We start from the raw sequence: 18,790 nt of genomic DNA, 5'->3' as shown, positions 1-18,790 counted from the left end.
TTACAGTGAAGAAAAGCTGAGATGGAAGAAATTAATGTAAATTAAGGCCAGGTGGGTGGCGAGAACTAATGACATGTTGTAGTGCTAGTTACCACCTGCGAAGTTCTGAGAAACACTACTCTATGGCTCCTACCCCTGTGACCGTCCCCACTTTAAGACTTGGCCTATGCACCCTCCTACCACTACCAATAATCGCCCTGTAACTGGCGAAACATGTACTATCATAGGGAGAGCCACCTGCGAAACAACATGTCACATACTAGCTACCATGTAAACACTGTTCAGCCTTCTGCATCAGCACGACTACCACAAAATTATCAATTAGGATGAATGGGCATAGGCAGAGGGTGTATACTAGCAACTCACAATATTTTATTGCGGAGCAAGCTCTACAACATGACATTCATGATCTTGGCACCTGTTTCACCATACGCACTGTTTGGATTCTTCACCCAGACACTAGTTTCTCATAACTCCGCAGGCAGGTACTAGCACTACATCATGTCCTTGGTTAACGCCACCCACCTGGCCTTAATTTACATTAATTTCTTCCATCTCAGCTTTTCTTCACTGTAACTACTCTTTGCTTCACTCTGTTTTAGTTTTCTTTTCATTGTCTTTCCCATCTATTTTCGACTCCCCCTCCACCTCTGTTACATACAATGCACTTAGCTTTTCACTCTTATTAACTCGTGCACGATGATGTAGTAGTAATCTCCATCTTGCATATTACCTTGTTTTCCACATTTAAGCTCACAGGTTTTCAAATCTCATCCAATGCAGTCCCCAACAATCAGTCTTTCCTTCTCATCCCATACGGTAAGTCTCCCCTGACCTGCAGTTCAGGGTCACTTTCCCGAAATCTGCCCCTTTCCTAAACCTCTCCAGTTATTTTCTTTCATCCTTCTTCCTTCCCCTTCAACCCTTCTGCCTGAAGAAGGAGCCACTGGCTCCAAAAGCTTGTCAATCAGAACAGTCTTTTATGTATGTGTTCTGCCGCCACTTGGTGAGTAGATTTTTTATCTATCCAATTAAATAATTTGTTCACGACACGAGTACCGGACCATTCTGCTGCTTACAGTACACTGCATCAATCGCACAGTCTGCAACACAGAAGTACCACATGACGTGTGGACGGAGGAACTTATTTTCGTCAGCGGCATCTACAGTGACAGCAACCCATGTCCGGACAAGTATTCATAGGACCGTTTTCCTTCATTTTCAGTCAGGAATCTGTCCCTGCAGTTTGTCTGTTTTATTAATGTTCAATCTGTACAAGAGAACCTAACTGACCTATGTTGTGCTTAGCAGGGGATACTGGTAACCTAACATTGCAACATTTGGCAGGAGAGAGTAAACGAACTGGCACATTTGAGTTTGTTAAACATTATGGCATGCATGAAAACTTTACAGAAATGTGTTAAAACACAGTAGACAGACATACTGCACAAGCACAATGTGGCTTAACTCAAGATTAGTGAAAAGGAAGTAACACAACACCACAGAAACAGCACTGAGCTAGATTGTCAATAATCTTAATTCAAATGAACAATTGACAGACTTTGGAAATATCCTGTATGTTTGAATGTTTCAATGGGTGGATGATGTCCTTTGGTGTGAGAGTATATTAATAAAAGATCTTTAGGAAAGCTTTTGTAAGAATGTAAGGCAAATTATCTCTGTTGAGAATATAGCAGTGGAAAAGAATATGTAAGTAAAACTGCTGAGCCAGTCTGAAATACAGAACATGTAATTCAATAAATTAGAATTCTTTCAAATACACTCTACAAACATTAAAAAATACAGACAATTTTATGTCAATGAATCATTATTCTGGACGTGCACAATTGCAAGCAAACAGATCTAAACAGTATTATTTTATCAGTTCAACACTGCTAAACGTTTATTTTCCCCTGAAAAAACTAGGCAGTGTGGCAGCAGGGCCCATTCCACATGCTGTGTCATTACATGGATAAATCAAAGCAGTTTTTCATAGCACTGATTCTTCTTCTTTCTGTTGATGTAATTGTCATTAATTTTTCATTAATACAGCATGGAAACGTAAGCAGTCAAAATATCTTCAAAAATTGACAATTCTCTATAAATGGAGACAGCTACAACTGGAATCTCAATAATCACACATAAGGCCAGTGGGTAAATGCCGACATGTGAAACAACAGAAAAAGAATTAAGACAGCAGAGTGTATTCTGGGGGTGACCAACTGATATTTGGTTGAGCAATGTACATAGCTCTTCAAAACTGCCTACATTTCAGTAAAAACTTTCAATGACTCATAATTCTCGAAGATCCTCCCAATAACTAGTTCTCTGGGTTCATTTTACAATTTTTCTCCCCACACTACAGAATCTTCGAGGCTCCTACTAGAGGTTTGTGAGGAAGTTGCTGCCAACTTGACAAGACAGTTATTGAGCCCCATGAAGTCTCTAAATACACAATGTATACTGTATATTGGAGAAATGCTTTTAGCAGAATTTTAGTATAAATATAACCTCAAATATAGAATGAAATCTGGGTTTGTAACAAGCTGACATGAAGAAATCAAAAGCCACATTTTCCTCACAAGAAACAAAATACAAACTGACATGTACACACCCATCAATACAATAATTTTATAGTATCATCGGCATTCATTATTTTACAACTCTATCAAGCACCAAATATTTCCCAGGCTGGCAAACAGACACAGTGTTACATCACGAATCTGAACAGGGAAAGGCAACTACTGTTACCCTCAACTTCTCCTTACAGGGAAAGGCAACTACTGTAACCCTCAACTTCTCCTTAAATGCTATCTTGTCAAAAACTGACATTCTGACATTGTAGGACACCACCACCACCCCAAAGAAATTTCATCATTTGGGAAAACAAGGAGCAAAAGCTAATGTAACATGTATGAGCAATGGAACACTCGGCTTTCAGAATTCTGTAGCTGACTGCACAACTACGAAAGAGTTCAGAAATAATCAATAACTTAAAATATCCTAATGGCACACTCACAGATAGCGTCTACTCAGATTCTTCCCAACAACTGTCATATGCTTCAATTACTTCTTGTCAAAGATCTTAGAGAATGTCTTTGGACATCTCTTTGAGGACACACAGAATAGGTTTTAATTTTTATTTATTCACCTCGGATCATTTTACACAAAATAGTCATTGTCATATTAGCGCACTCATATCAAAGGGTAGAGTTACAGTCTTAAATACTAAAATTAGCACTATTCATATCAAATGATAGAGTATAGTCACAATCTTAGATATTAAAATAAACAATGTCCATATTATATAACTCTTATATTGTAGTATTTATGTCACCCTGTCATGTAATTTTGCATTGGAATTGGTAAATGTCATTGATAAAATAGAGAGGAAATTCATTACAAATCTGAGGGCATTCACTTTGTTAAAGTTTCCTGTTCTCGATAGTCTGTGACCTTGTAATGTCGATGTTTCCCTTATTTCTTGTGTAGTGTTTGTTGTGCAGTGTTTGTGAACTGCTTCAGCCCAAACATGTCACACAGAGATAGTTACTACTGACTTTCATTCCTACATGGTGTAGAACAGCTTTGAGATCTTTTTGAAAACTTTGTTTACCTGAACAGTCAGATTTTGGGGGAAAATTTAAGTGTCTATTGAAAGGATAGGCAAATGGGAAATGGAGGTAGTGTACTTGTCACAGCAGACAAGAAACTCAAATCCACTGAGACAGAAAGTGGAGGTGCCATTCAGATTGTTTTGGCAAGACGTGGTATCAGGGGTGGGCATAAAATGATAACTGGATCCTTCTATCGCCCACCAGACTCATCTCCTGATGTAACCGAAAACTTCAGAATAAACCTCAGTTGACCATACTGTAATCTGTAGGGACTGTAATTATCTAACAATTAACTGGGAATATTACAATTTTGTCAGTGGTGGGCACGATAAGACATCCTGTGAAGCTTTACTAAATGCCTTCTCTGAAAACTACATAGAACACACTGTTAGAACCCCACTCACAACGGAAATATATTGGATCCAATGGCAACAAACAGGCCTGATCTTTTTCAGGATATCCACATCGACACGGGTATCAGTGACCAATGACGCCGGCTGTGGCAACAATGATTACCATAGTACGAAGGACAACTAAAACATGCAGAAAGATACATATATATATATGTTCAGTAAACTAGATAAAAAATTAGCAGTGTCATATCTCAATGATGAAACAAACTTTCAGCACAGGGCAGGAGCATGTACAGGAACTCTGGCTCAAGATTAAAAGAATAGTTGACCATGCACTGGATAAATATGTACTCAGGAGAACAGTTCATAATGGAAGGGAACCTCCACGGTGTACAGTCATTGTAAAGAAACTTCTGAAGAAACAGACTACTGTACAACAGATGTAAAACAAAGCATAGGGCTACAGATAGAGAGATACTGAATGAAATGTGTATTGCTGTCAAGGAGAGCAATGAGTAATGCCATCAATGACTATCGTAGCAGAATATCGTCAAGTGATCTTTCACAGAACCGAAAGAAATTCTGATCTTACGTGAAGGCTATTAGTGGCACCAAAGTTAGTGTCCAGTCCCTAGCGAATGAGACAGGTACTGAAATTAAGGCTAGTAAAGCAAATACTTAAGTCCATTTTCAAATGTTCCTTTACACATGAAAACCCAGGAGAATTGTCACAATTTAATCCTTGTACCACTGAAAAGATGAAAGAAATAAGTAATTGTGCTAGTGATGTAGAGAAACAGCACCTATGATTATTGTCAAAAGTATGATCGTATGTGGTACTAAGTGAAATTTGTGACTAGATTGAGGACTTGTAGGTTGGGAGGACACAATACATTATCTCGGATGGAGAATCATCGTCAAATGTAGAAGCAACTTCAGGTGTGCCCCAGGGAAGTGTGTTGGGACCATTGATGTTCATGTTGTACAGGGTGAGCACAAAGTCTTGCCCTGATTATAAAAATTTTTAACAGAATAACCGTTTGACATAATAAGTTACATTTGATGCCGTTACATACGTTAGTGTTACTAGTTGTTGTGACCAATAAATGGTGTTAGTACTCCACAACACTGACACAGTCTGTTAGGTCACGTTACTTGCTGGCGAAATGGCGTCGAAGCAGGAGAAAGCACAATGTGTGCTTTGGTTTCATGAAACAAAATCGCCCATCCGTGTTCAGCATAAATTTCAGGCTTCTTATGGACACAGCCCTCCTGACGTTAAATCAATACAAAGATGGTATGCAAAGTTTAACAAAACAGGCAGCATTGAAGATCGTCCTCTAAGTGGCAGGCCTCATGTAAGCGATGCAACTGTTGATTGTGTTTGGCAATCGTTTCACCGGAGTACGTCTAAATCAACTCATCAAGCATCATGTGAACTTCAAATACCGCAAGCAAGTGTAGTGAAGATTCTTCATTAAAGGCTTAGATCGCATGCTTACGAAGTGCAAATCATGCAGGCCTTGCAACAGAATGATTTGCTGACACATGCTGAATTTGCAACTGAGATTTTGAACACGATTGATGGAACTAATGATTACTTAAATCTCATATGCTTTACTGATGAATGCACCATTCATGTCAGTGGAATGGTAAATAGGCATAATTTCTGTATATGGGGATCTGAGTCTCCACATGCTATTGTACAGGTACAGCGAGACAGCGAAAAAGTGAATGTTTGGTGCGGCCTCCCGAATAACAATGTTTTTGGACCATTTTTCGTCACGGAAAAATCAATTACCGCTAACATTTACTTAGACATTTTGCAACAGGTCATTGCCCCACAGTTAGAGGAATATCAACCATGGATACTTTTCCAGTAAGATGGAGCACCTCCCCCACTGGGTTTTGATAGTGCGTGACTTGCTGGAAGAAACGTTTACGGATCAGTGGATTGGAAGGGACTGTCCAACACCCTAGCCGCCCCGCTCTTCAGATATTGCGCCTCTTGACTTTTTTCTGGACAGAGTCTTCGTCACACCAGTTGCTGACATCGAGGAACTGAAGGCCAGGATACAAGCTGCTGTGGGTACCGTGCAGAGCACATTATGAAACACCTGGTGGGAACTGGAATACCGCCTCAACATTCTCCAAGCTGCCAAGGGAGCACATGTTGAGGCTTACTAACCTCAGTGGTCTTTTAAAAACCTAGTAACATTAACCTATGTAACGGCGTCAAATATAAATTATTATGTCAAACAGTTATTCTGCAATAAATTGTTATAATCAGGGCAAGCCTTTGTGCTCACCCTGTATATTAATGAAACTGCGGGCAATATTAATAGTAAAATCAGGTCCTTGTAGATGATGCAGTTATCTCTAATGAAGTACTATTTGAAAGAAGCTGCATAAATATTCAGTCAGATCTTGATAAGATTTAAATGTGGTGCAGAGATTGGCAACTTGCTCTGAATGTCCATACGGGTAAAATTTTGCACTTCACAAAACAAACCCAAAAACGTAGTTCATGACTATAATATCAATGAGTCACTATTGGAATCAGCCAACTCATACAAATATCTGGGTATAACACTTTTTTGGGATATGAAGTGGAATGATCACATAGGTCCAGTTTTGGGTAAAGTAGGTTTATTGGTTTATTGGGAGAATACTGGGGAATTCAATCAGTCTACAAAGGACCTTGCTTGCAAATTACTTGTGCGATTGGTTCTAGAAAATTGCTAAAGTGTGTGGGACCTGTACCAGATTGGGCTAAGAGGGGGTATTGAACATATGCAGAGAAGAGCAGCATGAATTGTCACAGGTTTGTTTAATCTGTGGGAGAATGTCACAGAGACACTGAAGAAACTGAACTGGAAGACTTTCGAAGATATACATAAACTTCCTGAGAAAGTGTATTAACAAAGTTTCACAAACCAGCTTTAAAAGATGACTCTACGAATATACTACAACCCCCCTATGTATTGCTCACGTAGGAATCATGAGCATAAAATTGGAAAATTGCTGCATGCACAGAGGTTGACCACAATCAAACCACAATCAAACAGTCAGTCTTCCCGCACTCCGTATGTGAATGGAACAGGAAGAAACCCTAATAACTGGTGCAATGGGATGTACCCTTTGCCGTGCACCTCACACTGGTTTGTAGAGTATAGGTGTAGATGTAAATGTAGATATGCTCTTCCCAATTGTGTCTGACATCAATTCCTAAAAGTCTGACATTATTTTGTATATTCTTAGACAATCCTAACAGAAGCTTTTGGATTTTGTCTGGATTACAAACAAATTTATTGGCTGTGAAGCAGTTTAATTCAGTCTTGAGTATCTTGCATTATTTGACAAAGAGCTGGGATGTCATGTGTGAAGCGAGCAAAGTTGTACCATCAACATAAGAGATAACAGATTGTGACTGAGCGAGGTGGCACAGTGGTTAGCACATTGGACTAGCATTCAGGACAAGGGTTCGAACCCGCGTCTGGCCATCCTGATTTAGGTTTTCCATGGTTTCCCTAAATCACTTCACACAAATGCTGGGATGGTTCCCTTCAAAGGGCACAGCTGACTTTCTTCTTCATCCTTCCCTAATCCGATGACTTCGCCATTTGGTTCCCTCCCCAAACCAACCGACGAGCAGACAGATTGTGATACACAATAGGCCAGGTAACTGATAGCCCCAGTGAAAAAGGAGGGACCAAGGCCAGAGCCTTAGGAACACCATTACCAATTTTTACCATGGGTTGGTTGGCTGGTGTTGAAGGGACCAAACAGCAAGGTCATCAGTCCCTTGTTTCAAATGTGGTCCATTCCGATAGTGTGACATCTCAGAAAAGTCAGAACAATAAAAGGGAAAAGGCTAAAAAGTGTAAAAGGGCAGTCATGTTGTCAATGGTAAAAACAAAATGAGGTAAGTCAGCAAGAGAGCGAACCCAACGCTATGCGAGAGGCAGGAAATATCCCACCTCTGAAGCAGCAGAGGCAAGACCACCTGCGACTTAAAAGGTGCAGTCGCTAGAATGTAGTAGTGCGTATGGGAAAAGGAGACTAAACAATCCTAAAAAATGATAAAAACAGTAAAAGGGGAAGAAAAGAGGATCTTGGTCAGGGAGGGTCACCGTCCTGCCCTAACACCAGAGAGAGATTAAAAACCTTAAAACTGACAATAAAAACCACTTTCCTGGAGGAAACCGAGAACCAGGTCGACCATCCGGGAATCGTCAGCCAACATCAAAGGTAAAGTGCGGGGGAGTCTGTACTTAGCACGCAGAGCCAAAAGAAGGGGGCATTCAACCAAAATGTGGGCTACTGACAGGAAGGCTCCACAACCACAAAGTGGGCGTGGCTCATCACGCAAAAGAAAACCATGGGTCAGCCTGGTATGGCTAATGTGGAGACGACACAGAATGGTCGAGTCCTTTCGGGAGAGGCGAAAGGAAGAACGCCACGGGCCTGATGTCACCTTAATCGCATGAAGTTTATTAGACAGGGAAGTAGCCTCCCAAGAGTTGGCCCATGATTGTGCGAAGTGGGATTTGATGTGAAGCCGTAAATCCACTGCAGGAGGGGTTACAGAAAATGGGGGGTAAGTGGCTGCTCCCCCAGCAAAACGATCAGCGAGCTCATTACCCGGGATACCCACATGGCCAGGTACCCAAAGGAAGTCAACGGAATAAGCAGCGAGATGGTCATGGATGGCAGAGACCAAGGGATGGCGCAAAAAACACCGGTCAATAGCCAGAAGGCCATTCATTGAGTCAGCACATAACAAAACGCAGTTGTGTTGGGACTGTTTAATAAAGGTAAGGGCCTGGGAAACTGCCATCAATACCGCAGTAAACACCCCACATGTAGGTGGCAGCAGATGATTTTCCATTCCAACAGAGGATGTGAAGCCATATCCCACATGATCAGCAGATTTAGAGCCATTAGTGTAAAAAACAACAGCATCCCGAAAGTCCCATAAAATTTGGTGGAAAAAGGAACGGAACACCATCGGGGGGATGGAATCTTTCGGACCTCGGCGGAGATCCATCTGAATTTGAGGCCAAGGAACTAACCAAGGGGGGTGGGGGGTGGGGTGGAGGGGAGGGAGCGAGGAAGACAGGACAAAGAAGGAAGCTGAAAATCAGGGTAAAGAGACGCAAGGCGGAGCCCAACCGGTAAACCCGCCCGAGGGCGGGAATCAGGTGGGCGACGTCCATGGTCTTGAAATAGGAGAGAATAGGAAGGATGAGTGGGAGAGGAATGGACAGCGAGTGCATAAGACACCAGAAACTGGGACTGACAAACAAAGGGGGGCGGGAGGGACGGGGGGGGGGGGGAGGGGGGGGGGGGGAATCCCAGCTTCAACCAGGAGACTATCAACAGGGCTAGTAGGAAAGGCACCAGTGGCCAAACAGATACCACGATGGTGGACTGGATCCAGCACGTGCAGTGTGGAAGGAGCAGCCAAACCATAAACTTGACAACCATAGTCCAAGCGGGACAGAACTAGAGCATGATAAAGACGGAGAAGGAGGGAGCGGTCCACACCCCAAGAGGAGTGGGCAAGGAAGTGAAGGACATTGAGTTTACGGAAACATCCTACCTTCAGAAGCCTGATATGGGGCAGCCAAGAGAGCTTGTTGTCGAAAAGAAGACCTAGGAAACCAAACTGTGGGACCACAGGCAATCGTCGTGCATCGAGATAGAGCTCTGGATCAGGGTGGATCATAGTACGGTGACAGAAGTGGACCACCCGCGATTTTAAAGGAGAGAATAGAAACCTGTGACAGAACCCTGTGGGATGCTTGTCTCCTGGGTCTGTGGAGAACTAAAAACAGTACCAACCTGAACCCTGAATGACCGATGGAACAGGAACTGGCGGATAAATGTCGGGAGCGGGCCCCGAAGACCCCACTGATGTGATGGCACCAGGCCGTTTCATAGGCCTTATGTAGGTCAAAAAATACTGCAACCAAATGGCGGTGCTGGGAAAAAGCCTGCCAAACTGCGGATTCCAAGCGAAGTAAATGATCGATCGGAGACCGTCCCTCTCGGAAGCCACACTGGTAAGGGGACAATAGATCCCGAGATTCGAGGACCCAATTGCGCCAACAGGCTACCATCCGTTCAAGTAACTTGCAAACAACGTTGGTCAGATTAATTGGCCGATAGCTGTTAACAAATAGGGGGTTCTTACCAGGCTTAAGGACAGGAACCACGATGCTATCCCTCCACTGAGAAGGGAAGTCACCCTGGAGCCAGATACGGTTGAACACCTGGAGAAGATGTTGCTGTTGTGGAGCACTGAGATGCTGAAGCAGTTGGTTATGAATGGAGTCTGGGCCAGGAGCCGTATCATGAGAAGAAGAAAGTGCGGAAAGAAATTCCCATTCAGTAAAAGGTTTGTTGTAAGATTCTGACTGACAGGGGGTAAAACATAAGGTGGAAGCTTTGGCCCGCTGTTTCCGGTGAAGGAAAGCAGCCGGATAGGAGGCTGATGCTGAGGCCATTGCAAAATGGGTAGCAAGATGCTCCACAAGAATCAACAGGTCCGTACAAAGGCCATCTGGGAGGTGAAGGCCTGGGAGGATGGACTGCTGATTGCAACCTTGGAGAGAGCAAAGTGCAGCCCATACCTGTGACATAGGGACCGTAGAACTGAGGGAAGAAACAAATCGTTCCCAACATATCCGTTTGCTCTGTTTGATAAAATAACGGGCTTTAGCGTGAAGGCGTTTAAAGATAATGAGGCTGGCAACGGATGGGTGCCTCTTAAGGTGTTGCAAAGCTCGACGGCGATCACTGATGGCAATGGCAATGGCAATGGCCGTACTCCACCACGGGACTTGCTGGCGACGAAATGGTCCAGATGAGCGCGGTAAAGCAAGGCTAGCAGCACGAACAATCGCGTCAGATACGTCACGTAGGACGTCATCAATAAAACCCGACAAAGAGGGAGAAAACACGACCTGTGCAGTGTATAGAGGCCAATCGGCGCATTGGAAAGACCAACGAGGTAACCTGTCCATCGGGGAGCGGGAAGGGAGAGAGAGAGAATCAATGGGAAATGGTCAATTTCACAAAGGTCGTCGTGTGGCGACCAGTGTAATGAAGGGAGGAGAGAGGGAGAAGAAAGAGAAAGATCAATGGTGGAAAAGGTACCATGACCGGCACTGAAATCATTAAGAAGGCACAAGTCATGGTCTGTAATAAACTGATCTAAGAGAAGACCTCGTCTAGATGGAAATGCACTGCCCCACAAGGGATGATGAGCATTAAAATCTCCATGAAAGAGTAAGGGAGGAGGAAGTTGCTGAAGAAGGGCAGTTAAGGCAGCACGTGGAAGAGTCCTGTCAGGAGGGAGATAAAGATTGCAAACCGTGACCTCAGAGTCCAGGTAGACCCTAACAGCAACCGCTTCCAATGTAGTTTGAAGAGGAATCCACATGCTAACAATGTCTGTATGGACCAACGTACAAATGCCACCAGAAGCCTGCAGGGGTCCGACCCGATTTTGACAGAAAACATGGAACCCACAGAGCGTCGGTGAGTGAGCATCAGTAAAATGAGATTCCTGTAGAACCACACAAGCTGCAGAGTAAGACGAAATAAGGAATTTCAATTCCAGAAGGTGACGATAGTATCCATTACAATTCCATTGGATAACCACAGAACGACGGTTTAAATGGGGGTTGAACAGGCTAAAGCCAATCATACTGCCGTCACCAACAAGGAGGGGGCAACATCCATGAACGACAGGTCAGAATCTGGTTGTGAAGCCAGGGATGGGACCTCTGGTGACACCAGAGGCTCTTTGTCCCGGGACTTATGTTTCTTCTTCTTTTCTGTTTGAGATCGAGAAGGGCTGTGTGGCAGAAAGGAGCCAGACGCAGCAAGATCGGGAACAGAAAGAGACCGGGCGACCTGGGGGCCGACAGACCGCGGTTCTCGCGGTCAACGCGTGGCAGCAGACATTTGGCCTGGAAGGTGCCGGGAAGGGGCATCCCGGGAGGGGCGCCCTCGACCGGCAGACACCGAAGGAGTGGGACACTTCTCCGGCTGGGGACGGGGAGCAGCACCCAGAGGAGAAGGTGTGGGAGCCGCAGGGGAGGGGGGACGAGAGGGGTCCGGGACTGGGGTAAGGAAGTGGGAGGAAGGGGTGAAGATATAACTAAAGCATAACTAGATGTCATGGACACAGGATGAAGACGTTTATACTTCTTACGAGCCTCTGTGTAGGTTAAACAATCTTCTACTCCTGTATCTTCTTTTCCTTCTTATATACTGGGCAATCTGGTGAACATGGAGAATGATTGCCATGACAATTAACACACACAGGAGGGGGAACACAGGGACTCGCCTCATGGAGTGGATGTCCACAGTCACCACATAGAGGGCCCTGCAAACAGCGGGAAGACGTGTCCAAAACGCAAGCACTTAAAACACCTTATAGGAGGTGGGATGTACGGCTTCACATCACATTGATAAACCATAATCTTTACTTTCTCAGGGAAGGTATCCCCTCCAAAGGCCAGGATAAAGGCACCAGTATCAATGCAATTGTCCTTAGGACCCTTCTGAACACGCCGAACAAAGTGAACACCCCGCCATCCGAGATTGTCCCAAAGTTCCTCATCAGTTTGAAGGATGAAGTCCCTGTGAAAAATCACACCTGGAGACTGGTGGGGGGTAATGGACACAGGAATTGTGCCAAGATGGGTACAGGCACGAAGGGCCGCAGACTGGGCAGCTGAAGCAGTTTTGATCAGCAACGAACCCGACCGCATTTTGCTCAGGGAGTCCACTTCGCCAAACTTGTCTTCAATGTGTTCCACAAAGAATAAAGGTTTGGTATTGGTGAAAGTATCCCCATCAGTCCTGGTGCAAACCAGATAGCGGGAGAAAGGCTTTGCCCCTAGCCGACGGGCCTCACCCTCTTCCCAGGGGGTAGCCACAGAAGGGAAGGCCGAAGGGGCAGGAGAAGCAACACTAGAAGAATCAGTTCCATGCAGAGAGACAGCCACAGAAGAACGGCCAGAGTTCTGGACCCGATTGCGTTTCATTTGCGTAGTGTCCACCCTGACACCACCCACTCCGATCAGGGGCTCTCTTAACGGGCGCCACCCAGCCACAGCAAGGGCCGTCTGGCACGGCGGCCATTGCCGGGAGTTCCGATGCTCCAGGATGACGAGCAACCACTCTAAGGTTTGCATGAGGAGGTCAAAGCTCAGGTAACAGAAGTGTGATCCCTGTGTGTTCAGGGGGCTCAACCAAAAGGGTACATAGCGACGCCACCACACGGGCTGGCTACTGTGCTGGCTATGCACCCTAGCATCAGACAACAGCGTGAAAGAAAAGGTGGAATGAACTAGGAGGACACACGTCTGAGACACTAGGTAAGGTGCTCTTCTCCAAATTGCTCACACTACGGAAGAGAAATTTAGTAATGGAGGTCAAACCCCAGAGGGGGACCAGGGAGTGCCAAAAGAAGGAGGTGATTACACAACAAAGCTAAATTGCAAAACCAACAGAACCAGGAGGATAGCGGGGGGCCAACATAAGCAAGGACACCAAGAGAGGGAGAGGAGAGGGCGAGGGGGAAGGAGCAAGGAGAGGAAAGGAGGGGGAGGGGGAGGGGAAGGGGAAGGGGGAGGAAATGCAGCCCTGGAAAGAAGGAAGGCTGCAATAGCTCGGGGCCCCGTGCTCGTCATGCATGTATCCACAAAAGAGTTGTTGACCTCCTGGGGGGTTTTACAATGGGGGAATGTCTATTTCTATAGGAGACAAACAGCTTCAAGTAGAAGGAAATTAATGCTAATGTAGGTTTGTGTACCCTGTAATACTCTAGCCTGATTAGTAGTATTTTAAGGGAGTGCAATGAAACGCTTTACTTAGATCACATAATGCAAGTGACATCATATTTTACTTTCAAAAGCTATTAAAGTCTGATCAACCATTTCCAGAACACCTGCAGAGGTAGTTTCACCTGGTTGAAGCAGATTGTTGCAAGGGAGCTCATGCTTTTCAAAATGGTTACTTAATTGCACATCTATGAGCGATTCAAACATTTCTAAGAGTACTGGCGCAAGAGAGACTGGTCAGTAGTTCTGGGGAAATTCCTATCACCCTTTTTGAATACAGGGATAACTTTTGATATTTTGAGCATATCTGGAGAAACTCGTCACACTTAACATTTATTAAATGTAAGACTTAGTGGCCTACTTATTGAGTGAAATGTTCTTTTAATAACACAATTAGACATCCAGTAGCAGTTCATACTTCTAGAATTGGAGAATTCAGGTAATGTTTTACAGACCTCAATGGGTATGATCATATTCCAGTCAAAGATAGGTCCTTCAGACAGTTACGAACTTAAGCAGATTCTATGCAGATGTGTCTGTTGCCTTAATTTTATCTTAAAGTTCTCTGACTGGTGTGACAAAAGGATCATTCCCAATTCTCCTGGATCAAGCCGATTTTGAGACACCTGGCTGGAAAAAAATCAACTTGCCTAACAACTTCCCATGTTGTCTTACACTTACTTGGCTTGCCTTCTACGTACCTTTGACATTCTGCTTTCTTGATTTGTAAGAGCTTAACTTCATAATACTTTTTACTTCTAAGATAAGCACTGTAAACCATACCCCTCTAGTCAGTCCTCACTTTTATATATTTGATGCAGTATGCACATGTTTTTTCTAATTTATGAAAATTCTTCTCTATAAAAATTAACTTCTTTTAATTTTAGCAGTATCCATGCTGAACAACTGTCCACTGTATAACCATAATCCACTTTTACTTGTCCATGACACTGTGTAACCTTTGGACAGACTTTTAGATGACAATTCCTTTTACCGGTAACAAGTATGATTCTTTGAACAAACTAAATTCAGACCACAGAATGAGGGTGAAACAAATCAAACTTTACACAAACAACCCGCATTGAAAATGGCTCTGATATAGTGGTTAACACAGCCTCATTATCAGGCTTTTTATCTGCTAGTGGTCTCTTCAAAGGTTTACTAGTGTCACAGCCTGCCTGAAATTATTTATTTTACTGTGGTTAGAATAATACTGTTTGACACTGAAACCACGAATACACACTTCTGACTTGTAACCTGCACAATTTTATGGTATGATATTACATGCAAAATGTTTGTATGCCTAGAGATTCTGTGCAATGTTACATACACAATGATTATTTGTTTTAATCATGTAATAACTGGTCTTACTGGAACAAGTGTGTGGCATCTTGCAGCATCTTTTCAAATCTATATTGAGTCACAAAAAAGTAAGAACGTGACTATTCACTTGATCACTGCAGACAGAGAACTTGAGATGTGCCATGGAATAATCCGTAACTGTGTCTGTCTTAATTTGCGGTGGGCAGGGATGGGCGTACCAAATTTAAATAAAAATAATAATAAAATAATTCTACAAAAAGTAATGCTTAAAATAGTTTGGAGACTTATGATACACTACCTGTTTTACATTTGTAAAAAAGTAACTGTTCTGAAAATCTGAGTAACAGGCTGTCCCCAATCAACTGATAATCTTCAAAACATGGCTGAAAATAAAAGTAAAAATAATAAAAATCAATTACAATATTTTGTTTTTCTAGTGCAATGAAACAAAATCCCAAAGCGGTCAACATACTGCATGTATACTGATGCTTTCACCAATTCAGTAAGTACATTGGCTTACCGTTTCCCTTTTTTAACAAGTGTTCAATTCAGAATGAAGTTTAACAACAAAGAAATAACAATAGCTGTGAAAGGAGCAACACCAGCTTTCTAAATTTGAAATTTTTAAAAAAGCTTCATAAAAATGAAGATGGCTTATGGAAGAAGACAAAAATAGCTCAAAATCTGTATTTTATTTGTATGCAGATTAAAAAAATTAAATCTGAAACTGTGCAACATTACCATTTAGAACTAAATGTAACCCCCTAGCCAATGCAGCAAGTTACCATTAACATTGTTGTTTTTCTTTAGTCTTTGATGTGAAATGTTTTAGTAGTAGTTGCAGCATATTGTGTTCGATAGTACAGTAGTATGTAAAATACAAATAATTTATGGAGTAAAGTCTCATATCTGCCATCTACATGCGAAGACGCATTGATGGCAGAGACGGTGGACATAGTAAGTTTGGTGACTTTGCCAAAAGCGGCAGTATCTATTTATCTAAGATGTACAGTTCACAGATGATGCTCATTTCTATATGAAAGGAGAGATAAATAATAAAATACTGGTCAGATGTCTACTTGGAGAGACCTACCTAACATAGATAGTGCATCGAAAGTGACAATACAATGTGGACTATGGGCTTTTCATAATTTTTGGACATTTCTGCAATTAGGGTCCACTAAAAGCAGTCCATTATTTGCAATTGTTTGACAATGTGCTGCTGTCTCTGAAGAATGGGTATTTCCAACTTTCTTCCAGTAAGACAGTGTCTCACCTCGGCTACAGCCTAGCTATCAAGGCATACCTCAAGATGCAGTTTTCTTCATGTAATTCTCTATCTGTCTGATATGTCACATGACTCCCTTTCCATCCAAAAATTATGAGGTCCCCCTTAGATGGCCACCACGTTGGTAATGGGTAACACGTAAGTTCAAAATAACTATGGCAAACGTGACATCATTTTGGCATCGCGTGCTATATTGAAGACAGAAAGAGTTGTCCATTGACTTTCTCGATTGTTCGCTCCATTACATGTTAGGTGATGTTTGAAACAAAACTACAGCCTTCGCTTCAGAGCGAAGTACTTTACTACTTGACATCCGGAGCAACAGTGGACGAGAGCTCACTAGGAACTTTATACAAGCCACAGAGCTGGTCAAGACTCACGGGTCCAATGATACTTATACGGACCACGGTTGATAACTGCAACCCCTAACAAGTGTGGTATCAAACATTGATACCACAGTCAGCACCAATGACCAAGGCACACCCGACACCACAGTCAGTTTCAGAGTCATCAGTTTACACAAAGGTACTATTGCGAATTTCCATGTGAAGGTCATGAGACTGAATGTGAACGTGATACTGGAGTACTGCTCTTAGCAAACAAATGAAGGCTAAGGTGCACACTGGCTACTGCACGAACCCAAGGTGGTGAGGGGTTCACAGCCACCGGGAAAGTTGCAGGTAGTGTGAAATGAAGCTGCCAGAGCAAGTGCCGAAAGTGGACTTCAGGACATAATAGAGAAGAGGGATGCGCTCCATACTGGCGATCAAAGGAGTCATTGAAGGAGGAGGCATAGGATGGGTGGCCACGCATGGCAGACAAACAGCACACATACCCTGCGGAGGAGAAAGTCACGGTGGTAGGACAGTGGTAGTTCAGCAGCTTCGACATACAGACTCTCAACCAGGCTAGTGTAAAGGGCACCAGTGGCCAAACAGAAGCCACAATGGTGACTAGTGTTGAAACAGCGTAAGAGAGACGGACGTGCAGGTGTATAAAAAAAGCACACATAGGCTTGTTTCGAACAGACAAGGGACCAGTACAAATGGAAGAGGATGGTTCAGTCTGCACCCTAGGAAGTACCATTGAGGACTGAGAGACCGTGTACAGCAGGCTGCCAGGAAAGACACATAGGAGGACCAAGAGAGTTTCCTATCGAGCATCAATCCCAGGAATTTCGTAGTTTCAACAAACGGGAGAGCAACAGGCCCGAGATGTGAAGATGGTGGGAGAAACCAATTGCGCCGCCAGAAATTCACAGTTTTGTCAATGGATAAACGAAAGCACATTCGATGTTCCACAAGCAAAGATGATTGAGACATTGCCGAAGACTGCTTAATGAGACATGTTCGTGGAGAACTGAAATACATGGTAAAATCGTCAACAAAAGGGAGCCAGAAATGCCCAGTGGAAGAGAGGCCATTAGAGGGTTAAAGGCAATAGCAAAGATGATGACACTTGGGACGGAATTCTTGGGCACACTGTTTTCCTGGATGAAGGTGCCTGATAAGGCAGAAACCATACACACCTTGAAAATTCAATCTTTCAAAAATTCCTCAAGGAAATGGCGCAGGTGGCCAAAAAAGCCCCACGTGCAGAGAGTACGGAGGATACCAGTTCTCCAGCAGGTATCATATGCCTTCTACAAGTCTGAAAACACAGCCACAGTCTGGGATTCCACAGAATATCATTCATGAAACGGGTGGACAAAGTGAGGAGGTGGTCAACTGCAGAACAGTATGCTCAAAATCCACACTGTGCAGTCGTTAATAAATTGTGAGACTCGATCCGCTGTACCAGCCAGGCATGAATCATACGTTCCATCACCTTGGAAACATAGCTGGTGAGGAAGATGGGGCAGTAGCTAGAAGGAAGGTGTTTGTCCTTACTGAGCTTAGGTATGAGTATGACCGTGGCTTCACGCAAGCATCCTGGAAATGTGCCCTCTGCCCAGATGCGATTGTACATATTAAGCAGGAAGTGCTTGCCCGCAAGAGAAAGGTGCTGCAACATCTGAATGTGGACAGCACCTGGCCTTGGGGCACAGGATTGGGATGAACTGAGAGCAAGATCCAGCTCTCTCTCATGGTAAAGACAGCATTGTAGCACTCACGATTCTGAGAAGAAAATGGTATTGCCCAAATCTCCTCCACTCGTTTCCGATGGAGGAAGGCAAGGTTATAGTGGGAAGAGCTTGAAATTTCTGCAAAATGGCGGCCCAAGGTGTTGGGGATAGCAATAGTGTCCACAATGACATTGTCTGTTACTGTCAGGCCGGAAATTGGGTAATAGATCTTGGTCCCAGAGAGCCGTCGGAGATTGGCCCACGCAACAGAGGAAGGGGTG

General features: G+C 43.6%; 1 protein-coding gene across 1 annotated transcript in view; it reads right to left on the bottom strand.

The window, feature by feature from the left end:
• Positions 1-18,790, bottom strand: part of LOC124551237 — a 146,770-nt gene that overhangs the window by 73,306 nt on the left and 54,674 nt on the right. The window contains exon 3 of the mRNA XM_047126232.1: positions 15,455-15,539. Within this exon, the coding sequence (XP_046982188.1) occupies positions 15,455-15,539 (85 nt within the window). The remainder of the gene's footprint in view (positions 1-15,454; positions 15,540-18,790) is intronic.

Source organism: Schistocerca americana, chromosome 9 (assembly GCF_021461395.2).
Source record: "Schistocerca americana isolate TAMUIC-IGC-003095 chromosome 9, iqSchAmer2.1, whole genome shotgun sequence".
Classification (NCBI taxonomy): domain Eukaryota; kingdom Metazoa; phylum Arthropoda; class Insecta; order Orthoptera; family Acrididae; genus Schistocerca; species Schistocerca americana.
Note: the sequence above shows the minus strand (reverse complement) of the source record. Positions and strands in the feature narration are given on the sequence as shown.